This window comes from Mus pahari, chromosome 20 (genome assembly GCF_900095145.1).
Source record: "Mus pahari chromosome 20, PAHARI_EIJ_v1.1, whole genome shotgun sequence".
NCBI classification, from domain to species: domain Eukaryota; kingdom Metazoa; phylum Chordata; class Mammalia; order Rodentia; family Muridae; genus Mus; species Mus pahari.
The window spans coordinates 29,115,848-29,142,692 of NC_034609.1; the positions used below are offsets into that span (position 1 = coordinate 29,115,848).

General features: G+C 55.4%; 5 protein-coding genes across 9 annotated transcripts; 3 read left to right on the forward strand and 2 right to left on the reverse strand.

Annotated features, from left to right (window-relative positions):
• Window positions 1-798: 798 nt before the first annotated feature.
• Carmil2 (capping protein regulator and myosin 1 linker 2) lies at window positions 799-13,548 on the forward strand. Its single transcript, XM_021220000.2, has 39 exons — window positions 799-838; window positions 1,080-1,171; window positions 1,252-1,302; window positions 1,875-1,937; window positions 2,059-2,183; window positions 2,285-2,376; window positions 2,571-2,641; window positions 2,760-2,833; window positions 2,959-3,034; window positions 3,118-3,206; window positions 3,290-3,384; window positions 3,463-3,549; window positions 3,634-3,746; window positions 3,842-3,919; window positions 4,050-4,126; window positions 4,225-4,329; window positions 4,489-4,558; window positions 4,673-4,754; window positions 4,861-4,957; window positions 5,040-5,097; window positions 5,239-5,411; window positions 5,575-5,737; window positions 5,831-5,929; window positions 7,272-7,400; window positions 7,489-7,602; window positions 7,785-7,945; window positions 8,020-8,107; window positions 8,251-8,391; window positions 8,629-8,695; window positions 9,122-9,357; window positions 10,179-10,279; window positions 10,364-10,724; window positions 10,808-10,930; window positions 12,189-12,225; window positions 12,355-12,426; window positions 12,528-12,749; window positions 12,872-12,952; window positions 13,223-13,300; window positions 13,382-13,548. The coding sequence occupies exons 1-39, from the start codon at window positions 799-801 to the stop codon at window positions 13,492-13,494; spliced, it is 4,194 nt and encodes a 1,397-aa protein (XP_021075659.1). The 3' UTR covers window positions 13,495-13,548.
• Window positions 13,508-16,738, reverse strand: Acd (ACD shelterin complex subunit and telomerase recruitment factor). 2 transcript variants are annotated; one of them, XM_021220001.2, is made up of 11 exons: window positions 16,300-16,738; window positions 16,083-16,219; window positions 15,828-15,921; window positions 15,663-15,739; window positions 15,384-15,428; window positions 15,241-15,275; window positions 14,940-15,091; window positions 14,762-14,858; window positions 13,977-14,323; window positions 13,769-13,860; window positions 13,508-13,689 (listed from the first exon to the last, which is right to left on the reverse strand). In XM_021220001.2, the coding sequence occupies exons 1-11, from the start codon at window positions 16,381-16,383 to the stop codon at window positions 13,617-13,619; spliced, it is 1,233 nt and encodes a 410-aa protein (XP_021075660.1). In that variant the 5' UTR covers window positions 16,384-16,738; the 3' UTR covers window positions 13,508-13,616. The 2 variants fall into 2 exon arrangements, with proteins under 2 accessions (XP_021075660.1, XP_021075662.1); XM_021220003.2 differs by lacking the exons at window positions 14,940-15,091; window positions 15,663-15,739; window positions 15,828-15,921; window positions 16,083-16,219; window positions 16,300-16,738 and having other exon boundaries at window positions 13,510-13,689; window positions 15,384-15,414.
• Window positions 16,739-17,048: 310 nt separating this feature from the next.
• Pard6a (par-6 family cell polarity regulator alpha) lies at window positions 17,049-18,901 on the forward strand. Of its 2 annotated transcripts, none has more exons than XM_021220005.1 (3): window positions 17,049-17,199; window positions 17,581-17,803; window positions 18,017-18,901. In XM_021220005.1, exons 1-3 carry the CDS (start codon window positions 17,137-17,139, stop codon window positions 18,766-18,768), a joined length of 1,038 nt encoding a protein of 345 aa, XP_021075664.1. In that variant the 5' UTR covers window positions 17,049-17,136; the 3' UTR covers window positions 18,769-18,901. The 2 variants fall into 2 exon arrangements, with proteins under 2 accessions (XP_021075664.1, XP_021075663.1); XM_021220004.2 differs by having other exon boundaries at window positions 18,014-18,898.
• A 169-nt stretch (window positions 18,902-19,070) lies between these two features.
• Enkd1 (enkurin domain containing 1) lies at window positions 19,071-24,000 on the reverse strand. Of its 2 annotated transcripts, none has more exons than XM_021220009.2 (8): window positions 23,955-24,000; window positions 23,622-23,721; window positions 23,347-23,541; window positions 22,125-22,297; window positions 20,057-20,182; window positions 19,773-19,936; window positions 19,530-19,666; window positions 19,071-19,439 (listed from the first exon to the last, which is right to left on the reverse strand). In XM_021220009.2, exons 2-8 carry the CDS (start codon window positions 23,704-23,706, stop codon window positions 19,279-19,281), a joined length of 1,041 nt encoding a protein of 346 aa, XP_021075668.1. In that variant the 5' UTR covers window positions 23,707-23,721; window positions 23,955-24,000; the 3' UTR covers window positions 19,071-19,278. The 2 variants fall into 2 exon arrangements, with proteins under 2 accessions (XP_021075668.1, XP_029388346.1); XM_029532486.1 differs by having other exon boundaries at window positions 23,969-23,988.
• A 224-nt stretch (window positions 24,001-24,224) lies between these two features.
• Window positions 24,225-25,896, forward strand: C20H16orf86 (chromosome 20 C16orf86 homolog). 2 transcript variants are annotated; one of them, XM_029532487.1, is made up of 4 exons: window positions 24,225-24,308; window positions 24,579-24,784; window positions 25,189-25,376; window positions 25,454-25,896. In XM_029532487.1, exons 1-4 carry the CDS (start codon window positions 24,225-24,227, stop codon window positions 25,894-25,896), a joined length of 921 nt encoding a protein of 306 aa, XP_029388347.1. The 2 variants fall into 2 exon arrangements, with proteins under 2 accessions (XP_029388347.1, XP_021075669.1); XM_021220010.1 differs by having other exon boundaries at window positions 25,481-25,896.
• Window positions 25,897-26,845: the final 949 nt, after the last annotated feature.

Sequence of the window (26,845 nt, forward strand, 5' to 3'; positions counted from 1 at the left end):
GGTCATAAATTAGCTACAGATGTTCCCCAAAGAGCCCCGATCTAAATGAGAGGAACCTGCTACAAAGGATTATGGCTGTTCTGGTTTTTGAGACAAGGACTATAGACCAGAATGACCTCGAACTCAAGAGACCTCCTGCCTGGACCTCCCAATTAAAAGCAGGCACCAACCATGGTCCAGTCAAAAAGTCTGGCACGTCTCTGAAAGTGCAGCCCAGCCTCTTTTCTTCCTGCCTGTTTTTACAGTGCTGGGATTACAAATAGGTTGCCAGACTCTTAAATTCGTGTCTGAGCAGGGCAGAACCTTCCTTGGGTGGTGGGTAATTTTTTTACTGCACAGAGACACCTGTTCTGCTTCCTTTGAGTTACTCCAATCTACCCAACCTGTGTCTTGGAATAAAGTTAGGCCTTTGGCATCCCCTGGAGGGTGGCGTCCCCTGGTGTTCGCGCCGGGGACTACGGGGCAGGGTGGAAGTAGGGCACCAGGCAAGGCGTGAAAAGGCAAGACCCTCTCCCCTACACACCACACCCATGAGTACCCGAGTACCCGGAAGGAAAAGTCCCTGAGCGACAGCAGCAGTCAAGATTCGACCATCCTCCCACAACCCACCCGAGCGAACTCAGCCAACGAAGCCGGGGCGGGGAGGGGCCGGGCCGGGGGCGGCCAGGCAGGAAGCAGCGCGTACCTTCCGCTGCAGGAGGAGCAGGTGGCTGCAGTGCTGCCTGGGCCCCTGGCTTCCTGTGTACGTTCCTGCCGGCTGCTTTTTCCCGCCAGAGCTCATTGGGCCGTCCCGGCCCTATGGCTCAGACCCCAGACAGCATATCCTGTGAACTGAAAGGTAAGCCCTAGGAGCCCACCTGGCCGCGAAGAGCCTGACTCCAAAGCAGACCTCTCAGCGCCTTAGGGAACTTGACCAGAGATTTTTGTTCTGGAGGGAGGGCCAGTGCCTAAAAGTCCGCTTCATTTCTTCCTAGCTGATCCATACATGAATACCTGGGCACTCAGTCTAGCACAGACTTTGGGCACAGAGTGGCCCTAATAGAAGGACCAAAGTCACCCAGTAGATTGTCTTTCCACAGGCGAGATCACCAGGTTCCTGTGGCCCAAAGAGGCTGAGCTGCTGTTGAAAACCTGGCTTCCCCAGGAAGGTGCTGAGCAAAGCCATATCCTGGTAAGGTAGCTCAGGACAGTGGCCAGACCGACACAAGAAACTTGATTTCCCTAGAGTATTAGTCTTTTGTCTCCCCCCAGGCACTGCTTCGATGGAGGGCATATTTGCTGCACACCTGCCTTCCCCTGAGGGTGAGTCCCAGGCCAGGCCAACACCCCTAACCCCCTTCAGCAAGGGGGCAGCCTTTGCACAGCTGTCTTCCTTGCCCACACTGGCTTTTACCTTCCAACAGCGCTGCGCTGCCAGCCCCAGACAGGAGGGAAATCTCGGCAGGTCTAGCTCAGAATGCCACAAAATCATGGACTGTGGAGAGAGGACCTGGGTTCAATTTTCCTCCTACCACCAGTTGGGCTCACAAAGTGGTTGGAACTCTAGTTCCCTGTCACCCACGCTGTCTTCTGGCATCTTGGGGAACCAGGCACACAAGAGTGGTACAGAGACAAACGTGCCAACGAAACATCCAATAGTACAGTTTTTAAAATGTAAGAACAAGCTAGGAGATGGCGGTGCACACCTTTAGTCCTGGCACTAGGGAGACAGAGGCAGGCAGATCTCTTGAGTTCGAGGCCAGCCTGGTCTACAGAGTGAGCTCCGGGATAGCCGGGGCTACACAGAGAAACCCTGTCTCAGGAAAGAAAAAAGGAAGGAAGGAAGAAAAACTAGGCTCAAGAGAGCGGCAACGGTCAGTCCAAATGCTTTCCAGGTGGACTGCACGTTCAGCTACCTGGAGGTCCAGGCCATGGCACTACAGGAAACACCTCCTCGGGTAAGAAGCTGGACCCCAACTTGAACCTACACTCTGCTTGATCATTTATTCCTACACGCATCACTCTGAATGGACAGCAGCTTCCACCATGCAGGGATCCAAAAGGCTTCTCCTTCCCCAGGTCACCTTTGAGCTGGAGTCCCTGCCTGAACTGGTCCTGGAGTTTCCTGGTGTGGCTGCCCTGGAACAGCTGGCTCAGCATGTGGCTGCTGCCATCAAAAAGGTCTTCCCTCGTTCAACCCTTGGGTGAGGCCTAGGAAATCCCAAGGGGTGGGGCAGGGCATCGGTTTCTCATCCTTCGAGGAGCTAGAAGCCCCTTTTGCCTCTTCTCCTTATCCCCTGCCTAGGAAGCTATTCCGGAAACCCACACCCTCGTCACTGCTGGCTCGACTGGAGAGAAGCCATCCTTTAGAGTCCACCGTACCCAGCAGTCCCTGTGGTGAGGGCCAAGTCAGAGCCGCATAAACCTTCCAGTTTGCCTCCGTGCAACCCTAGTCCCTTGGTATTGGGGGGCTCCCCAAAGTGAACAGGGCCACTTTTATCACTGCCGCAATCTACTATGGGGCTGACCTTTTCCCTGTCTCTGACTTAGTGTCTGTCTGTCTCTCCATCATGCCCCTGACACCTCTCTAGGTGGCTTCTTGGAGACATACGAAGCTCTGTGCGATTACAATGGCTTCCCATTCCGAGAGGAGATTCAGTGGGTGAGGGTAGGGCCCTTTCAGGGGAGCTCTGGGGGATGTTTGATGCCCCTTGTGTGTGCTAAGTCCCTCTACCCTTTGTGGCCCCAAGCTAGCTGTGACTTATTTTCTTCACATCTAGGATGTGGACACTATCTACCATCGCCAGGGCTGCCGCCACTTCTGCCTTGGAGATTTCAGCCACTTTGGCAGCCGGTATGAGGCCTGCCGGGATTGGGAGGAAGGGACTCCAGCACCCAAATTCCTAGTCTCTCCGTAGAGGGGCTGCTGACAGCCCTGTGGGAGGCCCTGAGCACAGCATTTTCTCTTCCCCATGCTAGAGACCTGGCCTTGAGTGTAGCTGCCTTATCTTATAACCTGTGGTTCCGGCGCCTCTCCTGCGAGGACATGAAGCTGGTGAGAGGGTACACACAAAAGGGAGTGCCGAGGGTGCAAGGGTCAAAGTTCAACCTGATGAGTCACGACCCTCTTGCTCTCAGAGCCTGGAGGTCTCGGAACAGATTCTGCACATGACGAGTCAATCCTCCTATTTGGAGGAGCTGGTGCTGGAGACGTGTGGTCTGCGAGGGTGAGAGGCCTGAGCTGGGCTTGGGAACCTGTGGTCCCTGGAGAGACTGGGAATCAATCTTACCTTAGGGTCTTGATCCTCAGAGACTTCGTTAGGCGACTAGCCCAGATCCTGGCAGGACATTTTAATTCTGGACTTCGGGAGCTCAGCCTGTCTGGGAACTTGCTGGATGACAGAGGTATGGCAGAACCCGGGAGACCCAAGGCAGCCGAGCGAGCCAGGAGAGGTGAGGCTCACAGAGCTGCTCTATCCACAGGTATGGCTGCACTCAGCCGACACCTTGAGCACTGTCCAGGAGCATTAAGGAGACTCAGCCTAGCACAGACAGGGTTGACACCTCGAGGTGGGTGGAACTGAGGAGGGTTGGGAGGGGGCGAGGTGAGGTGAGTGTGTCTGATACTCAGAGGCTCCTTCCGCCCACCACCAGGAATGAGAGCTCTAGGCAGGGCACTGGCAATGAATACTACCTTTGACTCCACCCTGACCCACCTGGATCTTTCTGGGAACCCTGGGGCACTGGGACCCTCACAGGATAGTGGGGTGAGTAGCAGTTTTTAAAGTCAGAAACTGGGACCACCGAGTCAGTGGGATGACAGAGCCTTAGGCAACCCCTGCCTCCCTCTTTCCCTCCATAGGGCCTGTATATTTTCCTGAGCCGTCCTAACGTCCTGGCGTATTTGAATCTTGCAGGCACTGACGCCGCTCTAGGCACGGTGAGAGTGTGGTCATGGGGGATGCGTGGTGGGGCTTGGCTGCGCCCGAGCAGAGTAGGATGGAGAGCAGAGTGTGGCAGAGAAAGCCAGGGCTTCTGGGAGGTTATCACTAATACCACCTTCCCCTCAGCTCTTCACGGCCTTATCTGGTGGCTGCTGCTCCAGCCTCACCCATCTGGAAGCTTCGAGGAATATCTTCTCTCGCACGTAAGGGGCACCAGGCAGGCTCGGAAGGACGAGGCTTGAGGGTATCAGCTCCCCTGAGCGGAAATCCCACTTCTTCTGCTCTCCACCCCCCACCGCAGGAAGTCCCAAGCAGCACCAGCCGCACTGCAACGCTTCCTTGGTGGTGCGAGGATGCTACAGCACCTGGGCCTGGCGGGCTGCAAGCTGCCACCCGAAGCGCTCAGGTCAGTCACAACCTTGAGCAGTGTCTCTTGACCTCCACTGCCTCACCCCTCTATGACACCCATAATCTTTCGTAGTCCCCAACCTGCCTGGCGCTTATTCGTTCGAACCCTGAGTCCCACGTTCCCATATCTTGTCACCTGTGTGTTACCCCCTCCCAGGGCCCTTCTAGAAGGTCTCGCGCTCAACACTCAGATCCGCGACTTGCACCTAGATCTCAGTGCGTGTGAGGTAGGTACCCAGTCCTGGTTGTGAGCTGAGAGCATGTCCCCATGATTGAGAGTGAGGCTGGGAGGCCTTTCCGACCCAGGCATAATCCTGAGTGTACCCTACCCCCACCTCCAGCTGCGCTCTATGGGTGCCCAGGTGATACAAGACTTAGTTTGTGATGCGGGTGCCTTGAGCTCCTTGGATCTGTCGGATAATGGTGAGGCCACCAGGGAACCCATCCATGCTATTATTTGTACCGGATCCCCAGGGTGGGGACCCTGACCTCGGAGGAGCACCTTATGCATCACTCTGGTTACCCCTAGGCTTTGGTTCAGACATGGTGACTCTGGTGCTTGCCATCGGGAGGAGCCGGTCTCTGAAACACGTGGCCCTTGGAAGGAACTTCAACGTTCGGTGCAAGTGAGTCCCAAGCCTATCCCTGTACCTCTCAGAAAGGACTTCACCACCCATTTAGTTCCCTAACAGCAGCCCCTCTCCACAGGGAGACTCTGGATGATGTCCTGCATAGGATAGCCCAGCTCATGCAGGATGACGACTGTGTGAGTTCACAGAGCTCGGCGGGGGGGGGGGGGTCCTCAAGCGATTAGCATCTTGTAACGTAACGCTTAAGTTTGTTCCTTCCAACCCTCTTTGCTGAACCTGAGCCTATGTATCCATCTGTGCCTTTCTTTGAACCCCAGCCTTTGCAGTCGCTATCGGTGGCTGAGTCGCGGTTGAAGCAGGGTGCCAGCGTCCTGATCCGGGCTTTGGGCACCAATCCTAAACTGACAGCGCTGGATATCAGTGGCAATGCCATAGGGGATGCTGGCGCCAAGATGCTGGCCAAGGCTCTACGCGTCAACACCAGGCTACGGTGGGCATGATCGCGATAAGGGCTGGGACCGACAGGAGAGAGCAAGGGTTATATATTAGACGGGTGTATGGGTCTAAGGTATGCATGCTGCTGAGACAGATGATTGGATAAGGCCAGAGGGTTGGGCGGGGTTCTGCCCCTGCTGAAGCCTGGTGGGGCCCAGGTCTGTGATCTGGGACCGGAACAACACATCCGCTCTGGGCCTGCTGGATGTGGCACAAGCCCTGGAACAGAACCACAGCCTCAAGTCCATGCCGCTGCCACTGAACGATGTAACCCAGGCTCATCGCAGCCGGCCAGAACTGACAACTCGAGCAGTCCATCAGGTGGGGGGCCGAGCTTCTCTCTGCTGTTTTGTATGTGGTGACCACCCCCCCCCCCCCCCCCCCCGGCATTTCTCACCATCTCTTTGACTGCAGATCCAAGCCTGTCTCTGGAGGAACAACCAGGCAGACTCTACTTCGGACCTCAAGCCCCGCCTTCAGCCCTTGGGTCTGATTTCAGACCACTCAGAGCAGGTTAGTGCCCCTTGCCCTAATCTTGAATACCTGAGCACCCGAGTCAGAGTCTGACTTTCCTGGACCACAGTGCTGAGTTCTGAGTCTCAAACGATTTCCTTTCCCTGGTCACCAATCTTGAAACAGCTTCCCGTGTGACATTTGGCTGCTTTAAGGGTTTAAATAGGCTGTCCTTGCTGTAGCCTCTTCATTCGACTTCCCATTTAAGGACTAATCTCCTCTCTCCACTGACTGTGTGCTAGCTCCAGCAGTTCTATCTCCGGCTTTAATTTCCTTTCATTAACCCATCTTTTTGTATTATTCTTACCTATGCATTCCCAAGTCTCAATTCTTTCATTTGGTTTTGATTTCTTGAGATAGGGTTTCTCTGTGTAGCCTGGGATATCCTTGAACTTGAAGAGATCTGCTTGCTTCTGCCTCCCAAGTGCTAAAATTAAAGGTGCACACCACCACTGCCTGGTTCCAAGCCTTGATTCTTTCTTTCTTTCTTTCTTTCTTTCTTTCTTTCTTTCTTTCTTTCTCTCTCTCTCTCTCTCTCTCTCTCTCTCTCTCTCTCTCTCTCTCTCTCTTTCTTTCTTTCGAGACAGGGTTTCTCTGTGTAGACCGGGCTGCCAAGCCTCAATTCTTATCCAAGCTTTCAGTTACCTTCATTCAGACATCCTGAGGGGTGGGCTTTATGCACTGCGCACCTTCAAATGATTTTTTTTTATTTATTGGAGCCCAATTTCTTTGGTGCCTAGATCACTAAATGCCCTTTCCAGCTCCCTCCTGGCCATACCGAAGCCTTCAGTCCTCCTGGGTCTGCCTCTGGACCATCCATCAAACATGCAGTCCTGCCGGGCGTGGTGGCGCACGCCTTTAATCCCAGCACTCGGGAGGCAGAGGCAGGCAGATTTCTGAGTTCGAGGCCAGCCTGGTCTACAGAGTTGACCAGGGCTATACAGAACAGCCAGGGCTATACAGAGAAACCCTGTCTCGAAAAACAAAAACAAAACAACAACAACAAAAACCAGAACAAAACCATAGTCCTTACAGCATACCTGCCATACTTTGTCTCCTCCGTTTTTCTCTTGCACATGCACGCACGCACGCGCGCGCGCACACACACACACCTATCCTCTGTATGGATGGTTTAGGTGACAGCTTTGAAATCAGAGTGACCAAAGCTTATTTCCTTCCTGTTCTAGGCCTGGTGAAACTATCAAGTGATCAGATAAGGTTTCACTCACAGTTTGTCTTCTTGTAGGAGAACCCTGGAAGGGGGACAGGCAGAATCAAGGAGACTGATGAGAGACAAAGGGAGGGGTTAATCCATGGTTAATCCATGACTCCCTCCCCTCAGGAGGTGAACGAGCTATGCCAGTCAGTACAGGAGCACATGGAGCTGCTGGGCTGTGGGGCTGGGCCCCAGGGTGAGGTTGCCGTGCACCAGGCTGAGGACGCCATCCAGAATGCCAACTTCTCTCTCAGCGTGAGCATCCTCTCTCTTGTTCTGAAGACCTTTCCGCACCCAATCACATGCCAGCGTGCAGCTCCTTTTGTTCCTTGGCCCCCCCCAGATCCTTCCCATTCTCTATGAGGCTGGGAGGTCCCCAAGCCACCACTGGCAGCTGCAGCAGAAGCTAGAGAGCCTCTTGGGTCAGGTGGGCGAGATCTGCCGCCAAGACATCCAGGTAAGGTACTAGTCCTGCCCCAGCCTCACCTCCACAGGCAGGCTTGACTCTCATTCCACAGGCTTGTCTGTGATCTATATGCCCTTAGTCAGCAGTGGTTTAATGGGAACGCACACCATCAAAGCCAAAGGGAGCTGGGCCCTAGCCATACTGCTAACCATTTTGTAACGGACTTTGCCCAGGACTTCACTCAGACCACCCTGGATACCACAAGGAGCCTCTGCCCACAGATGTTGCAGACACCTGGCTGGAGGAAGCAGCTAGAGGGAGTTCTGGTGGGCTCCGGGGGCCTCCCAGAGCTGCTTCCGGAACATCTGCTGCAAGATGCCTTCGCTAGGCTGAGGTGAGCAAGCCCGACTGGGCTGGGCAATGCTGGACAGAGATAGCACACTAATCCTCACTGTCTCCTGCCTTCAGGGACATGCGCCTGTCAATCACAGGGACCCTAGCAGAGAGCATTGTGGCTCAGGCTCTTGCAGGTCTTCATGCAGCCCGAGATCGACTGGTAAGGGGGGAAGCCTTGCACACATTTCACAGAGTAACTTGTTTAACACTCACAGGGAACCCTGTAATGACTTCTGGGGTCCTAAGATAGCTACTTTAAGGTTATTTTAGTTCTGTCTATCTTTGGGTGGCCTGGTATTACAGGTGGAGAGTCTAACTCAGCAGGCACCAGTGACGGTGGCCCCTGCTGTACCACCACTGGGTGGAAATGAGCTCAGCCCCTTTGAGACTGGGGGATTGGAAGAGCTTTTCTTTCCTACGGAGAAGGAAGAGGAGAGAGAACAGGTAATTGTCTTCGGAATTCCAAGCCTAGAACCCCGGCTCTCTCCTTTTTTTTTTGGGGGGGGGGCGTTTCGAGACAGGATTTCTCTGTATATCCCTGGCTGTCCTGGAACTCACTTTGTAGACCAGGCTGGCCTCGAACCGGCTCTCTCCTTCTTGCTCTGGAATGTAGAAGGTGAGAAGCAGGCCTGGGTCATACCCCACCCTAACCCTAGACTGAGGCTGTACCCATCCCACCAGGATGATGGTTCTTCATGGAAATGGCTTGAGCCCAGTAACTGTTTTCATCTGGTCTCCTCCCTTCCTGGTAAGTCAGGCCCTAGAGGGAAGAGAGTTTATCCAAGTGGACTGAAGCTCTGTTAAATCTGGACACTCATTCAGCCCTGTCCCGGATGTACCCCTAGCCCTTCCCCGAGCCAAGCCAGGAAGAAAGCCGGAGTCAGCTGTTCTCAGAACCCTGTGGGACCAGAACAGAATAACACTAAGATACCTCCTTCCCTACCTCCTCCTCCTCCCCTTTCCCTAACCCCAGGACGCGCATGCTTGGAGGCTGCACAGAGTCGCGCGCACTCGGGGCCGCGCTCAGCACCACGGACAGCGGCGACTGGGGGAGGGGCGGGCGGCGTAGCCGGGCCCCTCCCCGCGCCCTGGGCGGGTCCCCGCCGCCCGCCCTAGCGCCTCCGCCACCTCCCCGGGTTCGACGCTCTGTGCTCTTCTGGTGCTTTTGCCTCAGGTGCTGCTGAGGAAGCGGAACGGGACCCCGAGCTGGCAGCTCCGGGGGAAGATGCAGAGCCGCAAGCCGGGCCGTCTGCACGCGGCTCTCCAAGCCCCGCCGCCCCGGGGCCACCCGCCGGCCCTCTGCCTCGCATGGACCTGCCACCCGCCGGTCAGCCCCTACGCCACCCGACCCGAGCCCGACCGAGACCACGTCGCCAGCACCACCACCGCCCGCCGCCGGGGGGCCCCCAGGTAAGTGCTTCCCTTCCCCCTCGCCCCTCTTGAGGGTCATGGGTGGACCATTCGCTCTTCACTTGAGATAGAAAAACTGGAAGATGGGTTGTGGAGGCCCAAGGCCACCGGATCGCGCCCTATCATCTTTCTGGCCACCCTCAGCCTCAGGCCATGGTGTGTGGCTTTCCTGTGAGGAGCTACTAGATGGTGGACCCCCCCTCCTTGTAGTGGTCTGCTCTATGGGTGAACGTGCGAGAACGGGTGTCCGCCTTGCCCTCCCTCTCCTAAGGTTACTGAAAAACACTGGGCAGCTGGGCCGCGGGACACTCCTGCGTCTGCTGTGTACCAGCGGGTGGATATATGTGTGGGTTGGGTACTGGCAAGGGTAGTGGGCACTGGCAGAAGGAGAGGAGGAGCTGGTCTGAGGCCCCCCGAGGGTCTGACGCAGCAGCAGCAGCAGCAGCAGCAGCAGCAGCAGCAGCAGCAGCAGCAGCAGCAGCAGCAGCGCCACTGAGCCTGAGCCGGGATGAGAGGCCGGGTGGTGTGGTGTGGAGGTGGAGGTGGAGGGTTAGGGTACTGCAGGGAACTGTTGGGAGTAGAAGGGACAGCATATTGCAATGTGCGACCCGTAGGTGTTTGCTTAGTGACAGCGGAGTGCTTCAGGGTATATCAGCCTCTGGACTGGGCGGGTGCGCTGTGACAGCAATGAATGAAAGCCAGCGTGGTACAGGCAGTTCCCAGCTCTGGGATGTACTCAGGCCAGGCCACTGGGGAGGAGGGGAGTTGGGGGGGGGGTCACAGTTCTCAGTCCTGACTCCTAACCTCCCAATGTCTCCCAGGTGCCCCCAGCCCTGCTTCAAGAAGGGAATGGGCTCACTGCTCGCGTGGATGAGGGTGTGGAGGAATTCTTCTCCAAAAGGCTGATCCAGCAGGACCACCTGTGAGTGAGGGTCGGTTGACTGGGGGCGGAAGCGGGTGGGACATCCTCGAGTTTCTTCACTCACTGATGGTTATATTCCTACAGCTGGGCCCCAGAGGAGGATCCAGCCGCGGAGGGAGGTACCACTCCCGTTCCCCGCACACTTCGAAAGAAGCTGGGTACCCTCTTTGCCTTTAAGAAACCTCGTTCAACAAGGGGTCCGCGACCTGACTTGGAGACCAGCCCTGGAGCAGCAGCTCGCGCCAGAAAAACCACACTTGGGGATCTGCTGCGACCACCGGCCCGTCCAGGCCGTGGTGAGGAACCTGGAGGGGCCGAAGGCGGCACCAGCAGCCCTGACCCTGCGCGCAGAAATCGGCCTCGGTACACGCGGGAAAGCAAGGCTTACTCCATGATACTGCTGCCTGCTGAGGAGGAAGCAGCTGTGGGTACCAGACCTGATAAGGTAAGGCCAGGGGCCGGGGCGGAGGGCTCTTCAGGGACAGAGAGCAGTGGGCTCTCTCTCCACTTAGGCATCTCTGTCCTCAGAGGCGGCCTCTGGAACGGGGAGACACAGAACTGGCTCCATCTTTTGAGCAGCGGGTACAAGTGATGCTGCAGCGGATCGGCGTGAGCCGGGGCAGTGCGGGTGCCGAGAGCAAGAGGAAGCAAGTGAGTTGGGGGTGGGGGGTGAACTGCGGGGGGCAGGTGGCATGTGGTAATCCATGGGTGACATATGTGACCAAGAAGGGAGAAACACATGGTGGAAATAGATCTAATTATCAGTTACATGTTCTCACCCCTCAAGAGGCACTGTATTTAACTTTCTTCCTTCTTGCTTCTGACCTGGTTCAGATCTTCTAGGGTATAGGGAACTCCTTTCTCTAAAGGAGAAATTAACAGAAATTTGGCCTTGTTTTACCTATACCTGAAAGTCCTCCAGGAACTTTTTCTTTATCCAGGTTTCCCCCCCCCCTTTTTTTTTTAAATATTTAATGTGAGTACACTGTTACTGTCTTCAGACACACCGGAAACAGGCATTGGATCCCATTGCAGATGGTTTTCAGCCAGCCACCACGTGGTTACTGGGAATTGAATTCAGGACCTCTGGAAGAGCAGTCAGTGCTCTTAACTGCTGAGCCATCCCTCCAGCACCTTTATCCAGATTCCACTTTAGACCTATTTTCCTTTGGAACCTCATTTGGCCATTGGTTTATATTCTCTGTCTGGTCATGGATTAACAGGCTCCTTTTCGGCCTTCCCTGCAGTTCCTAGTGAGCCTTTCCTGACACCCTTCCATGGTCACCCGGATAACATTACTACAATCACGGTCTTTATTAGGTACTACACCTTGGTATGCCATCCATTTAAATAGCTTTTCAGGAAGAATGTATGCAGTGAGACCTGGCCTGAATGTAGTGACATTAAAGTGTGGCACGTCATAGAACTAAGAAATCACATTACTAGCTGGGCGTGGTGGCGCACGCCTTTAATCCCAGCACTCGGGAGGCAGAGGCAGGCGGATTTCTGAGTTCGAGGCCAGCCTGGTCTACAGAGTGAGTTCCAGGAAAACCAGGGCTACACAGAGAAACCCTGTCTCAAAAAAGCAAAAAAGGAAAAGAAAAATCACATTATTAATTGCTAGATGTGGCAGTAATCTCAGCATTCAGAAAGCTGGGGCAGGAGGATTGCAAGTAAGACTATCTCAAAAGCAAACAAACAAAACCCACCGGTCATGACTAACATGAACATTTCTGCGTGTTAGCTATCCGTCTATCCCAGACTGTAAGGTCAGAGGGTAGGAACTGCCTGTGCCGTGCTCTGGCCAGCCTAAGCTATGCACTCTGTAGCTGGGTTTTAAGAACATGAACAGAGACGAGGCCAGAGTAAGGGCAGCAGGGCCACTGTCTGACTCATGTGTTTCCCACAGAGTAAAGACGGCGAGATCAAGAAGGCAGGCTCTGATGGTGAGTAGGACCCCGCCCGGGACAAGGTGGCCTCAGAGATAACCCCTAAGGTACTCGCTCCTCTGCGGGACAGGCTGCTCTCCCCCACCACTACAGTCTGACACCTAACCCTCCAATCCCTCCTTGCAGGTGACATTATGGACAGTTCCACAGAGACCCCTCCCATCTCAATCAAGTCCCGCACCCACTCCGTGTCTGCTGGTGAGTGAGGGCCACTGGATGGGTTGGGAGGGGGATCAGAGCGTTTCGCAGAACCATTCCTCATGGTTGGAATGTTAGCCACCACTGTTTTCTCTACCCAGATCCCTCATGTAGACCTGGGCCAGGAGGCCAGGGGCCCGAGTCTGCCACCTGGAAGACCCTGGGACAGCAGCTGAATGCAGAGCTCAGAGGCCGTGGCTGGGGCCAACAGGATGGTCCAGGACCCCCCTCCCCGTGTCCCAGCCCAAGTCCCCGAAGAACCAGCCCCGCCCCAGACATCCTGAGTCTCCCTGAGGACCCCTGCTTGGGCCCCAGGAATGAAGGTAGGTAGGCACCCCATTCCTAGGCTAGGAACCCGACTCATCTGGGAAGGCCAAAGGTGGGAGGCAAAGGCTGGGTGTGGGCAGAGTGTGGGAACGTCCTCTGATATCTTGGCCTCCTCTAGATGGCCAGCTGAGGCCGAGGCCTCTCTCGGCAGGCCGACGAGCACTGTCTGTGCATGAGGACCAGCTCCAGGCCCCCGCGGGTGAGGGATACCTCTGTCTGTGCTTGAGTGCAGGAGTGCAGGAGAAGGGGGAGGTGGGCTCCATCGGTCTTGGTCCTTGGACAGCGCCACCACTGCTCTGAGTGCTGGAGCAGTCAGGAAGCCCACCTCCTGAAGGCCGACCTCAGCTAGGGTGGGAGGACACTAGCTGGACCATCTATGGGCGTAGCATGTGCATGGTTTTGTGTGCACTCAAGGTGGACCAGAAGGGTTGGGGGGACAGCCAGTGAGTTTTTTCTGTATCCTTTTTAGAACGGCCCCTCCGGTTGCAGCGCTCCCCTGTCCTCAAGCGTAGGCCGAAGCTCGAGGCACCCCCATCCCCAAGCTTAGGTGAGAGTGGGCACGGGCCAGCTGGGAAGCTGATGCGACAGCTCAGCACAAGCCCAGCATTGTCTCTATCTCCCTTCACAGGCTCTGACCTTGGATCCAAGCCTCTTCCTCCATACCCCACAGAACCCTCCAGCCCTGAGCGGAGCCCTCCCCCCCCAGCCACAGACCAAAGAGGCGGCGGCCCCAACCCCTGATCCTCTCTCTCCTCCTGCCGCATGAAATTATTTTATTAAAAAATTTCAATGAAACAGAGCGTGGAATACTGCCTGTCCGCCGGCCCATGTGTGCACGTCCTCTGATACGTCCCAGTGTCTCCTCAGACCTGGGTTAACTCCGACTCTGACTCCATCACTATATTCAAGGCCCAAGCTACAAGCTGAGGAGAGAGCCTGGAAAGAAGCCACACCCAGAGGTCAGGGTTACCCGAGACTGGTGACCAACATGGGCAAGGCCGCCCCACTCACTCACCTGGCAGTTTGGACCTGGGTGTGGAGGGAGGCAGAGGGTGTCTCATATTTATATTGGAATGCAGAAGTATCACGATGCCTCTTTGGGGGCTCCTGGAAGGGGTAAAGTACCCAGGTAAGAGTCGGTTAAGGACTGCTAATGCCACCCAAGCCTACCCTTCGCCCCTCTCCACGCTCTGCCCAGTTTCCCTTCCGGTTACGGCACTCACCCACACAGAGCACAGCTCCTGGGCTCCGGTTCTTGGAAGAAGCTGCTGTTTCTTGATGGACCACTGGAGCTCTCTGAACTCCAGCTTAGGAGCCTGAGCTCTGGTCTCACAGGCCTGGTCCCATCTAGGGGCAGGGCGAAGGGGTGAGAGACTGGGGCTGCAGCTCAAGAGTGTAGAACTGCAGGGTGGGGAGTTGGGGGCCTGGGCTCTTGGGGAGGTTGAGCCGACAGCTGGTGGAGGCTGGGAGTTGTCCTTCTGCCCAGGGTCCGATGCAGCCAAGGCTGGCAGAAGGCTAACGCTGGCACCACTTTCCTCCAGGGGTATGTGGCTGGGTGAAGCAGGGGTTTCTGGGGGAAAGGAGACGGTGTGAGCACAGGACCTCTCTGCTCAGGACAGCTGAGTGCCTGTCAACGTTATACAGCATTTCACAGCCTCTCCACAGTCCAGTAATCTGACCCAGAGTACTGCATGCTTATGGCCTGAACCAAAGGAACTGGATGAAGGACAAAGATGGGTCCCTGGATGCCGGGCAGTGGTGGCGCATGCCTTGAATCCCAGTACTTGGGAGGCAGAGGCAGGCAGATTTTCTGAGTTCGAGGCTAGCCTGGTCTACAGAGTGAGTTTCAGGACAGCCAAGGCTACACAGAGAAACCCTGTCTCAAAAAAACAAAAAAAAAAAGAAAAAAGAAAAAAGATGGGTCCCTGGAATTCTGGAGACTCATCAGTGCTGTGGTGGGCTCTGTCTCTTCACCCCCTCTCCCCCGCTTTTCCCATCCAGTTCTTACCCCGTGCCTTCTGACTTGAGCCTATAGCACTCAGAACCTGTTCCTCATCCTCAGGGATGTGCAGTAATAAGCCAGACACAGTGAACACAGCTTCTCCCTGTGGGACACGAGAGAGAGCTCAGCATGGCAGTTGCCTAACCCTCCCTCTGAAACCTCCCGGGAAAAGCCCACCACTGACCGTGGCCTGGGAGCCAGAGGTGGTCCAGTGGGTGAGGGGGGTGGTTGTGCAAGGACCTTTTAGCATCAGGCAGCTCTCAGCTAGACACACTAGGGCTCTCCGATGATCCTGGTCCTCCTTCACCTCATCCAGAAGCTGGGACAGGGTTAGGCCTGGGGCCAGCATTTTAGTAGAAGGATCAAAGGTGGAACAAGAAGGAAGGGTGAGCAAGAGATCCCAGTGACTTACTGAGGAAACGGGTGCCGACCGACATAACCACAGAGGGAGTTACGTAGGGTTACCGGGAAACCCCTGCCAGTACCTGCACTGGACGAAGTAGACTCTGAGAGGTGGTCCCTAGAGAAACAGTGAAGATTTCTCAGGAACAGCTCTGATGCCAATTTACCCAGCTCTGCCACCCGTGACCATACAGCGCACAGCCTCAGGGCCCAACCCCAAACTTACTCAAGACACTCATTGAGCTTTCTCTGCACATCTGAATCCTGATTGCTGGGAGAGAGAGGAGGGTGGCAGGTGAGCAGGGTGATTGACGCCCATCCCTCTCACCTGAAGACCTATGCCAAGTGCACGTGAAGAGGCAGAGGGTGGAAGCTTCATTTTAACTGTTTTGTTTTGGGGAGAGGAATATGGAGCGATTTAGACCGAAGCCCTCAGGACTTCAGCTATTCGAAGCCTGTAGTCTGCCACTGAGCTACATCCCCTTCCCTTGGAGGGATCACTTACCAACCAGTCACCGGTACCCGGGGCTGCTCCGTGGGCAGCAGGTTAAAGCGGTCCACCTGGAGATAGAACTCCGCAGGCTGGAGGAGTTGGGGAGTGGTGTCTCAGGAGTGGTGACAAAGAGCTAGGTACAGTAACCAACCCGCCCAGGTGAGCCTTACCACTCACCGCATGGTCCTGAGCCACCTGAATGCGGAGCCCGCAGGCCTGCAGCAGCAGGAGCCGGCCCTCGGTCCCGCGGAATCCGAACTCCTTCTCCTCCCTGCAGCGAGCACAGCCATCACTGCCCAGAGCACAGGCACAAACCCCCATACGCCTGGGGAATGAGCTTCCCCACCTCTCCAGCACCCGCCCACCTCGGGTTCAATGTCGCACTAGCCTGCTGGGCTCCCACCTTCCGGGGACAAGTAGTACCTCTCTTACCAGTCGGAGGTGTCGATGGCTTTGCGCGTCACCACGCATCGGACACTGTGGGTTCCGTCTGACACAAGCAGCACGGCCCCGGTGTCAGGTGTGTCAGGGGCGGAAGATGGGCCGGGAGTCTCCGAGTCCTGGAGTACCTAACACAACAGTAGTGGCTAGTGTCAATTCACTCCCGCCGTCTCCACCCGGGTCTCGGGGATCTGAGCGGCCCGCTTACCTTCAGCAGCTGCCCGGCTCGTGGACTTGACAGTGTTTCTGAGCCCAGGATCAGCTCTCGAATCCAAGGCTGCAGGGCCAGCATCCCTGAACACGACCTTAGCACGACGGCACCCTGGGAGACCCCCAGGAAGGAGTCTTCCCGCGAGCACCGCCGCTCTGCCTCTAGTGGGAGAGGAAGCACGTGACCGCTGGGCGGATCCTAAGTTTGAGACCCCGCCCTTTCGCGGTTCTGCGCCTGCGCAAGCTCTTCCTGGGTCCTGCTGGCTGACCTAGCTGCTGGCTGATGACAGTTTATCCTTACCGGGGCATCTCTCTTGAGCCCGTGAGCTGTTCCTCAGTACAACTCTAGAGCCGGAAAGGAAAAGGCAAGGACTAGCTTGGATGAGAGCGATCCAGGTTAGGCTGCAGCAGAGCATGGGGCCTGAAGCCACTTCGGCTCTGTGTGAGACCTCCAGAGTTTTCCTAAAATGTTGATTTAGTTTTTTTCTACAAAATGCGCGGCCCTGTAAGGCCAAATGGAAAGGACAGCACAGGCAACAACTGTTAGTTCCCTCATTCTGCCCTCGGATTGGTCGAGTCCTCTTTGGGGACGCTCGAACCATAGCGTGATGACGTAAGAACAGAGGAAGCCCTCTCAGCCTCCGTCTCCGTCTCCTAGGAAACGTAGACTCCACGTTTCTCGGTGTCGCGTCCCCCTTGACGTCATGGTTTGGGTGGGAGGGCGGGGCGAGTGCTACCGCCAGGGGCGGGGCGGCTCGGGCCAGCGGGCCGGGCTGTGCACCTGCGCCTGGGCGGGCTGCTGTGGGGCACTGTCCCCCGCCCGCCAGGCCCCGCAATGGCCAGGCCGCAGAGGACTCCGGCGCGCAGTCCTGATAGCATCGTGGAGGTGAAGAGCAAAGTAAGGGCTTCTCTGGTCTCGGCTCTGGCCACTGCGCTAGGCGCTCCCAATCCCTTCTCTCCCTTACTAGCTCCTTGGCTCTCCATCACCTCTTTCTGTCCTCCATCCTCCGTCCTATTCTGCTTTTCAGTCTGCCTCCCCTCATCGCATTCTCCTTCCCACTATGGACTTCCAGAGTCCCTCTGTGGCCTGGGTGTGTGGAGAGCGAGGGAAAGACCTTGGACAGTACAAGGGACAGTGTCCCTTGTACTGGAGCTGAGGTTTAAGCCTAAGGCTGCAGCGGTTCCAGCAGCCTTTCCCTCTCCTGACAGCCTCAGTGCCATAGTGAGAAAGGGGCTTGGGATGTCCTGACACTCCGCTCCCTTTCCCTCCCGCCTCCAGTTTGACGCCGAGTTCCGACGCTTTGCACTACCCCGCACTTCGGTGAGAGGCTTCCAGGAGTTCTCGCGGTTGCTGTGTGTGGTACACCAGATTCCTGGCCTGGATGTGCTGCTTGGCTATACGGATGCGCACGGTGACCTGCTGCCCCTCACCAACGATGACAGTTTGCACCGGGCCCTGGCCAGCGGGCCCCCACCTCTGCGCCTCTTGGTCCAGAAACGGGGTGAGGATGGGGTACAGTGGGCAGCTTCCTTGGGGTAGGGTGACAGGGCAGGTATATTAGGGTAGACCATACCCAGGGCCCCCAGGCTTTACCTTCTGTAGCCTCTGCCCTTGGTCTGACCTCCAAGTAGCAGGAAAACAGTTGACATTGTCCCTATCACAGGCCCAAATAGGAGAAGAGTCTCTAACCTTAGTCCCCCCTCTCCTGCAGCAGAAGGTGACTCGAGTGGCCTGGCTTTTGCCTCCAACTCTCTACAGAGGCGCAAGAAAGGGCTCCTGCTACGACCAGTGGCACCTCTGCGCACCAGGCCACCCTTGTTAATCAGCTTGCCCCAAGATTTCCGCCAGGTGTCTTCAGTTATAGATGTGGACCTACTGCCTGAGACCCACCGACGAGTGAGGCTGCACAAACATGGGTCAGACCGTCCCCTGGGTTTCTACATTCGAGATGGCATGAGTGTTCGTGTGGCTCCCCAGGGCCTGGAGCGGGTCCCAGGTATCTTCATCTCCCGCCTGGTACGTGGGGGTCTAGCTGAGAGTACAGGGCTGCTGGCAGTCAGTGACGAGATCCTTGAGGTCAACGGCATTGAGGTGGCGGGGAAGACCTTGGACCAAGTGACGGACATGATGGTCGCCAACAGCCACAACCTCATCGTCACTGTCAAGCCTGCCAACCAGCGCAATAATGTGGTACGGGGGGCATCTGGGCGTCTGTCAGGGCCTTCCTCTGTAGGGCCTGGGCCTACTGATCCTGACAGTGACGATGACAGCAGTGACCTGGTCATTGAGAATCGCCACCCTCCCTGTTCTAATGGGCTGTCTCAGGGGCCCCTGTGCTGGGACCTGCAACCTGGCTGCCTACTTCCTGGTGCTGGCAGCTCTCTGCCCTCCTTGGAGAGCAGAGAGCAAGCCAATCCTGGCTGGGGTAACGGCATGCGAGGTGATGTTAGCGGATTCAGCCTCTGACAGGCAGAGATGCCGCCCTTGTCACTTTAGGCTGCTGGAACACGGCCTGGACTTTCCAGTTGGGGAGGGAGGACTAGCTTGCTCACAGAACCCTCTCAGTCTGGTGAACATTAAAGGTTTTCTACAAATGCAGATGTGTTCCTTCTGTGTCCTGGCCCCAATCTCTTCTGACCCTGTACGTCAGCCTTCTTCCCTGGACATAGGTAGGAGGACATGGGAGAGACCTTCCTATGGCGGCTGACGCAGCGAGAGGCCCACTGAGCTTAGCATTTCTAAGACAGTGTCTGTGGAACACAGCCACCGTGTACAAAAGGTTTAATTTTGACAGAGAAGTTGGAAGGCTGGTGGCCCTTCTGCAGCCCCTGGTGACTAAGAAGTGCTTTAGATTCTGCCCACCCCAACGCTCCTGTCTTTGGAGCTATGACAGGGCTTGAGTCTCCCTTGGCAGCCACATGGTGACCCGCACACGGATCGATCTCCCTGTTACTCTACCCACCAAGCAGGGAAGGGCTAAGCATCCATCTTCACAAAGACTTTGGGTCGGGAAAAGATCTTGATAGCCTCTTCTATTTGCACCAACTTCCGGTCCAGTTCAGCACGGTGACCCTGGGCTCTCAGCGAGTCTGCCCCAGCAGGTAACAGTACTAGCTCACGTAGCAGCTGGCTCTGGCCTACAAGGGGGCACGGAACCAGTGAGTGCTGGGTTGGGATGCATGGTTCTCCGTGGGCTCCCTTTCAGTCACCCTTGCCCGAGTACTCACTCTGAAGCAGATTGTTCAGGGTCTCTAGCCGCTGATTCTCAGGCATGAGTGTGTGGCCGGGGGGCATGGACGGGTCTGGCTGGCTACGTTGGCGAGCTTCAGCTTCCTTCTGCCACAGGTCCCTGCGTTCCAATAAGCTGTGAAAGCACAGGCCCAGGGCTGATGACAGACACCAAGACACACTGGTTCTCACCCTCTACAGGGGTCCTTCACCGCACTTGTCAGCACACGGGACCTACTCACTAATGGGGCACGTGGCCTTTCTGTGTGGCGTTGTAGCGCTCCTGGGCTTGCCGCTGCTGTTCCTGAACCTGTGCAAGGACCTGCAGGGAGCGGGAATGGCGCCGGGGGGCTCTCTTGGCAGCTTGGGCGTTGTGACTGATGAAATCCACACCTAGGCCTGGTCCCTGCAGAGACATGGCAAGCATGGTGGAGACCCCGTAGCACTGCACTGCACCTCTGTACCGACTCTACCCGTGGGACTCCTGGCAGATGGCTGTCAAGTCCCCACAGACCCGCTCTCTCACCTTAGCTCGGGAACCTGGCAGGGTGAGCTGAGGACTGGAGGCACGGGATGGTGGGAGCCCAGGGCCACAGCGGGAATGTGCCCGCAGAAAGTGGGCAGGTTCTGTCACAGAGGCGGGGCCAAGCTCCTGGAAGGTAGGGTATAGCAAGAAGAATCAGGGAGGTTGAAGTCAGGGTCCTAACCTACAAGACCATCCCCCTTTCAGTCCCTCCTTTCTCTAATAACTTTTCTTTTTTGGAGGGGAGGGGGTTCAAGACATGGTTTCTCTGTGCAGCCCTGGCTGTCCTGGAACTCACTCCGCAGACCAGGCTGGCCTCGAACTCAGAAATCCGCCTGCCTCTGCCTCCCAAGTGCTGGGATTAAAGGCGTGTGCCACCACCGCCCGGCTTCTAAGAACTTTTCTATGCTCATCTCTGTGGGCCTCCTCCTTGTCTCTCACAGCCTTAAAAAAATTAAAAAAAAAAAAAAAAAAAAAAAGAAAAGAAAACCAAAACCCTACTCCCTTTGGCCTCATTTAACTACCACCCTTTTCTCCTAGCTAGCACCCGAACATTACAAAGGACTGCCTCCAAGCCCCCAAACCAAGGGCTGCTCTCTTAAACATACTGTCCTCGATTTGATTGTCAATAACATTTTGGGCTCACCAGGGAGAGCCAGAGCTGTGTGTCCATCTGCTTCCTGGACAGAGTCCTACCCCCTGGCACTGCCACAGATGCTCCAGCCTAATTACAGTCTCACATGACCTTGTCTTTTCTCTCAATCCCGAGTCTCTTTCAGGGTCCCTGGATAGACAAATAGTAACTACCTCCAAAACCTAAGAGCTGCTGCCCGCCTCTGTCCTCAGGAAAAAAATGTTGTAAGAAATAGTGGTGCATGCCTACAGTCCCAGGACTCGGGAGGCCGGGGGAGAAAGAGTAACGGTTTGGGGCCAGGCTAGGTGATGGAGAGAATCCAAGGATAGCCTGAGGCTAAAGAACAAGCTATAAACTCAAAGAAATGAGTTTGGTGGTCCAAATCAGGGAGGCTAAGGCAGGACAATTAGGCCAGTTCAAGGACAGCCTGGGCTACATAATGGGTTTGAAGCTAGGCTAGGCTACACAGGGAGACCCTGTCTAGAAACAAAGTGGCAGTGGAGATACTGGGGTGGGGTATGGTTGGGGCTGGGAGTGGGAGACTGCTCAGCAATATCACAGGGCAATTCACAGCTCTCTGTAACTCCAGTCCCAAGAGACCCAGCCCCTCTTCTGGATTCTGTGGTGCACAATCATGTTTGTTTGTTTTTGTTTTTTTGAGACAGGGTTTCTCTGTCTAACCCTGGCTGTCCTGGAACTCACTTTGTAGACCAGGCTGGCCTCGAACTCAGAAATCTGCCTGCCTCTGCCTCCCGAGTGCTGGGATTAAAGGCGTGTGCAACCACCGCCCAGCTATAATATTTTTTTTTTTATCTCAAAAAGTCATGAATGAATTAAAAGAAAAAGAGAAAGTAGTGTGGTAGCGGACACTTTTAATCCCAGCCCTCCGGAGGTGGACAAAGGAGAGTTAGAAAGTCAGAGAGTTTGAGGTCAGCCCGGGCTGCGTGACGCAGAGACAGGGGAACTGAGAGTGAATTAGCAGGAAGGTCCTGGGTATATTATGTGAGTACCTAGTGTGCATGTGTCCCATGATTCCATCTCCGATGGTTAATAAGTAATTTAGGTTGTTCTTTCAGCTATGTACCCTGCTGGCTTTCTATTCAAACCTTCTGCTCCCCCCACCCCAGCCCCTTGCAAACTGAATTATGCCCACTATGCCCATTGCCCCTATTCCCTGATCCTAGAATCTACCTGTGGGGTTTCATCTCTGAGGAATGTTCTCTTCCTCTAGCCTAATCCTTACTTGACCTGATGTCATCAGCTCCCCAGAGAAGGTCCACCCAGATGTCTTAGTCTTTTGTGATCACCACCTCCCCCCAACACACACACACACACACACACACACACACACACACACACACACACACCCTGTAAGTTAGATCAGATATAATTACCTTGGCCAAGATGGATGATATGTCCGCCTCCCCGGACACATACCTTCATCCTGGCCTTGACTCGAGACTCCACATTGTCATACTTGGGTGAGCGCCACAGTGCCTTCAGTGGCTTAGGCTGGCCCCGCTCCCGGCTTCGTTCCTGGTCTTGGAAGCGCCTCTGAATCTCTTTGATCCGCCTCAAGTTTTCCTTCTCATGGTCTTTTGGATCTTTCCCTGGAGGGGTGTGGGGAGGAACGTTGCTAGGGACAGCCCTACCAAATGGCCATGCAACTACTCTCGGACTAGATCGCATGTAGATTCACACCCTACCCTTGGCAGAAAGATCTCTCAGACAATCTGGGAGATGTCTGGTAGAAGCCAGGTCCTGGGTTCAATCTCCAACATCACACACACATACATATGCACATATACACACACATACATTTTAAAATACAACCAAGGCCTCTCCGTGGAAGTTAGACATCACATCCACAGCACAGTTATCAGCTTATTCCCTTCCACAGTCACCCTCCTGGTTATCTTCTACATTTTATGATGAAGTATACCATTAATCACCGTTTATACTATACACATGGCCCTCCTCGTTCATTGCCTCCAACTGTGACTCCCATACTCTCCCTGCCAAATTTTTTTTTTTAATTCACATATCCCAACTGTAGCCCTCTCCTCCCAGTCCTGCCTGTGCCAAATCCCCCCTCCCCATTACCCCTTTCTCTTCTCCTCACCCTTGGATACTACCCCACCCCCGGGACGATTCCCATACTTTTTTTTTTTTTTTTTTTTTTTTTTTTTTTTTTTGAGTTTTTTTTTTTTTTTTTTTTTTTTTTTTTTTTTTCGAGACAGGGTTTCTCTGTGTAGCCCTGGTTGTCCTGGAACTCACTCTGTAGACCAGGCTGGCCTCGAACTCAGAAATCCGCCTGCCTCTGCCTCCCGAGTGCTGGGATTAAAGACGTGCGCCACCACGCCCGGCGATTCCCATACTTTTTAACCCCATTTTCCTAACAGCTATAGGGTTTGGCACAAAGTTGGCACTAAGTAAACAATGTTCCATCAAGGTGTGAAAGCTTGAAGCTAGGGCTTTCTGCAGAAGGATGGATTCTGATTCTGCCAGGAGGTGTTGTATTTTGCCCTTCTTTTATGCTAGATAAACTAAGACCCAGAAAAGAACATTAACTGCATGGGCTCAAGGCGATTAAGAAGCACCCTATTTTAATCTCTGCTTTTGACCTACGAATGTCTCAATATAGTCTGCAAGGACTTACTCTTAGGAGAGACCCTCGAACCGAGGGAGATGCCCCCCAGTTGCAGCAGCACGTCCCCCACTCCTCGCTGGCCACGCTCTAGGATCTCTCGGGCTCCAGGCCTGATGCGAGGGCCACGAGGAGGACTGGAATCCAGGTCGCGACCTGAAGTCAGCAGGTCCAGCTTCAACGCGTTTCCTTCAAGGCGTCCTTGGGCTGAGGAGCAAGACGTGGTGGAAAGCCGTGCTCAGGGGTGGGGCGGGGTACTCTCCCCGCCGAGGCACCCCGCAACTCACCCGAGGCCGGCCGCCGGTAGTAGTCCGGGCAGAGAGTAGGGTCTGGAGGGATGGGTCCAGAGATGCGGGACGGGCCCTCGCACATGGTCCTACCGCAGCCCTGCAACAGTGCACCAGGGCTTGTAGCGCTGCGCAACGCCCCCCTCTAATCCCGGTCGGGTGCTTCCACCCTCCACCCGAGCCCTGCATCCCCGCGGTAGCCCACATCACCGGGTCCCACCCCTCGACGACCGCCCGTCTCTAAGCTCAGACTGTACCACCGCCCCGCGACCAGTCCACTGCCCTAAGGGGTTCGCCGCCCCTCCCCCGCAAAGCCCCAGCGTGGGCTCTCACTGGAGCAGTTTTACCGCCAACTGTTGCAAGCCGGTAGGAGTTGCTGTTGCTTGGCAACAAATGGCTTCCTGAGGTCAGGGGTCAAATGACTAAGGCGAAAAGCCTTCTGGAGTTTGTAGTTCCAGAGGAGGAGCGATTCTAAGTCTCAACAGGAGCCTTACCAATCTCAACTTGTTTCCCCTACCAACACTGAGCACCAGTCCAGCCCCGTTCTGGGCCTGGGGTCTTCAAGGAGCAACTGTCGAGGGATGCACTGATTCCTCATAGTCCATGGCCTCAGCAGAGCCCAAGAGGCAGCCAGAAACCCAGAATGGAGAGGCAGTCGAGTTAGCCCAGGTTGCAGAGAGCCTTGAGGTGACTTGGGTATTTCAAAGCTCAGAAGAAGGAGGGTCGGGTAAGAGAGGTGGGACTCTAGGTGACCCAGCCCTCTAACTGCCAGGCCACGCCCTGCAAGTAGAGAGGCCTAAACTGGTTGCCTTCATATTTTGTGGCCAATATGTAGTTAGAAGACACCCCGAACCAAGGGAGATGCGCCCCATTGCAGCAGCTTTGGGCTTTGAATAACTGATCCCCACAATACTTTGCCTGGCCAGCAGCCACCAATGACCTATGTGTACCTTCTAGTGCCCAGGAAGAGAAGAGTGTCTGGTGCCGGCACATGAGACCTGCAGGAGCCCAGGTGAAGACAAGTGTCCCGTGGGGCACAGCTTAGAGCCAGAGCTCCAGGAGGTGGGAGAAGAAGGCCTCAATCCAGGGGTGGAAGCAGGAGAGGAGAGAGGACCCAAGCCTACATCATCCATCGTGAGACCAGCTCATGGGCCCAAGAGAAAGTGAGAGGGCTTGGGGGGGGGGCTGGGGAGGTGGATCTTACGCCTGGAGATTCCTAAATCCCCATTCCTTCAAGGCAGAGATTCTTGTTTTCGACCAATACCTCTCACTCCCAACTCCCGTTTCTCTAGAACATGGGGGCAGGGGGTTGGTACGGATTTGGGAGGATTTGGGACTTCTAGGCCTTGTAGGAGACCAAGCTACCATAAATGCCGAGCCTCTACTGGGCTTGGAGCTTCACTGACTAAGAAATGGACAGCTAACTAGCTCTAGTGGGCAGGCAGGGGTAAGCCCTAGGCTCAAGATACAGGAACCAAAGACTGAAGCCTGCCTCTTTCGGGCCTCTGGTCCCAGGCTTGAGTACCCCAGCCCTCCCAGGGCCAAGTACCCACCATGTCAATCCTAGAGCAGAAGCTGAACTGCCACCGGGGGTGCAGCAGCAGAAGGAAGAGCCAGAAGGCAGCCACAGCGAATCCTCACTGTCCTCGAAACAGCACAAAAAAGCCAAGAAACGCAAGAGTGTCGGGGCTCCTGTGCCGCCAGCTGTGGCCAACGCATCCGCACCCGCCGCTGCCGAGATCTTGGGGTTGGAGCGTGAGTGGCAATCCCTGGGGCTCTTCTCTGGTTTGCTTCATCTTCTGAGGCTGCCATGGCACAGCCTGGTGCTCCAGCCTTTGCTCTGCCTTGGGTTCTTGCAGGAAAAGCCCAGCGCCTGCGGCCGCTGTACCAATACATCAACTACTGCAACCCAGAGCTGAATCAGGCGGGGGATGGGGACAGGGAGCCAGAGGTGGAGGTAGAGCCCGAGGCGGAGTTAGCCCTGGTTCCCGAAGAGCCGGGTGTGGAAAAACTGCAGCTGCAGACCTTGCTGCCCGTGGAGGGTGAGCTGGGTTTAGGCCTTGCTTTACCGTGCCCTAACCCTTTAGTGCCACTAACCCATAATCTTCCTCCGCTGGTAGAGGAGGTTGGGGAGGAGCCTGGGGTGATGTCTAGTCTGAGGGTGAGCGGCAGTCTCAAGGCTGAGGTGGATAAGACAACGCAAGTGGATATCGACAAGATGTTGAGTGTCTGTGCTGCGCCTCTTGTGCCCCCTCTCTCCCCTCAGTACAAGTGACCATCTAGCCATTGAGAATGTCCCTGGTCTAAGTCTAAACCATGCTCTAAGTCCATCGGCCTAAGCCATCAGGTGGAGGGAGGAGTTTTAGTCTTTGTCTACACTTGAGAATTTGCACTCACTGAAAATAAACACTTCCCCCCCCCCCCTGAAGATGGTGATTCTTCAGATATGCCTGCATTGGGAAAGAGGTCGGGGGCAGGGGGCAGGGAGGAGAATGGCCAGTCATGTGGATCAGTGGGGACCCTGAGGGACAGATTCCTGAGCACTACCACAGACTGTGTCAGAGTACATGTCTACTCACCCCAGACTGGGAGCCCAAGGCAGACCAAAGTACACAGACCACCAAAGTCCGACTCCGTGGCACAATGGGTTTTAATGGGGTGACTTAGGCAGAAATCACACGCAGACAGTCGCATCACCAAAGCTCATCCTAGCATGAGTGACAGCTGACAAAGATGGGAACCTGGAGCACACTGTTTAGTCTGGAGGTAGCTCCACAGGAAAGCGGAGAGTGTCCTTCCCAAGGCACTTCAGCTGGTCTAACCCACTTCCAGGCCATTTGCCTGCATTGGGCTTTGTCCCGGTGTCTGGCTCAGCTTTCTTCCGTCTGAAGGTCTCCTACTAACCAGGTGTGGTCTTGCATACCTGTAGCAGGTGAGCTAGACTTAGGCCTGACTTTGCCCTTTCATTTGGGAGGTAGAAACAGGTGGGCAAGGAGTTAAAGGCCAGCCTCGTTTGCATAGGAAATTTCTTATAAGAGAGAGTTTATTTGGGACCTGGAGAAGGGAGAAGAGGCCCGGAATGGGGACAGAGGGGGGGGGGTAAATTTAAGGCCAGGGTACTGCATGAGGCTCTATCTTTAGAACAACAGGAGAGCCAGGTTTGCTAATGCACACCTTTAATCCTAGGACTCAGAGGCAGAAGCAGGTGAATCGCTGGGTTTGAG

Coding starts and splice junctions, on each gene's coding strand:
- Acd (XM_021220001.2), bottom strand. CDS start 16,383: ATGCTGGCCCTGCAGCCTTGGATTCGAGAGCTGATCCTGGGCTCAGAA. Junction 15,276..15,383: donor AAGCTCAATGAGTGTCTTGA/GTAAGTTTGGGG, acceptor CTGTTTCTCTAG/GGACCACCTCTCAGAGTCTA. Junction 14,859..14,939: donor CCTCTGGCTCCCAGGCCACG/GTCAGTGGTGGG, acceptor CGTGTCCCACAG/GGAGAAGCTGTGTTCACTGT.
- C20H16orf86 (XM_029532487.1), top strand. CDS start 24,225: ATGGCCTCAGCAGAGCCCAAGAGGCAGCCAGAAACCCAGAATGGAGAG. Junction 24,309..24,578: donor AGGTTGCAGAGAGCCTTGAG/GTGACTTGGGTA, acceptor TGTACCTTCTAG/TGCCCAGGAAGAGAAGAGTG. Junction 25,377..25,453: donor CGAGATCTTGGGGTTGGAGC/GTGAGTGGCAAT, acceptor CTGGTGCTCCAG/CCTTTGCTCTGCCTTGGGTT.
- Carmil2 (XM_021220000.2), top strand. CDS start 799: ATGGCTCAGACCCCAGACAGCATATCCTGTGAACTGAAAG. Junction 4,755..4,860: donor CTTGGATCTGTCGGATAATG/GTGAGGCCACCA, acceptor GGTTACCCCTAG/GCTTTGGTTCAGACATGGTG. Junction 8,108..8,250: donor ATGCAGCCCGAGATCGACTG/GTAAGGGGGGAA, acceptor CTGGTATTACAG/GTGGAGAGTCTAACTCAGCA.
- Enkd1 (XM_021220009.2), bottom strand. CDS start 23,706: ATGTGCGAGGGCCCGTCCCGCATCTCTGGACCCATCCCTCCAGACCCT. Junction 23,542..23,621: donor CTACCGGCGGCCGGCCTCGG/GTGAGTTGCGGG, acceptor CTTGCTCCTCAG/CCCAAGGACGCCTTGAAGGA. Junction 19,440..19,529: donor CCTGAACAATCTGCTTCAGA/GTGAGTACTCGG, acceptor GCCCCCTTGTAG/GCCAGAGCCAGCTGCTACGT.
- Pard6a (XM_021220004.2), top strand. CDS start 17,137: ATGGCCAGGCCGCAGAGGACTCCGGCGCGCAGTCCTGATAGCATCGTG. Junction 17,200..17,580: donor TCGTGGAGGTGAAGAGCAAA/GTAAGGGCTTCT, acceptor TCCCGCCTCCAG/TTTGACGCCGAGTTCCGACG. Junction 17,804..18,013: donor CCTCTTGGTCCAGAAACGGG/GTGAGGATGGGG, acceptor CCTCTCCTGCAG/CAGAAGGTGACTCGAGTGGC.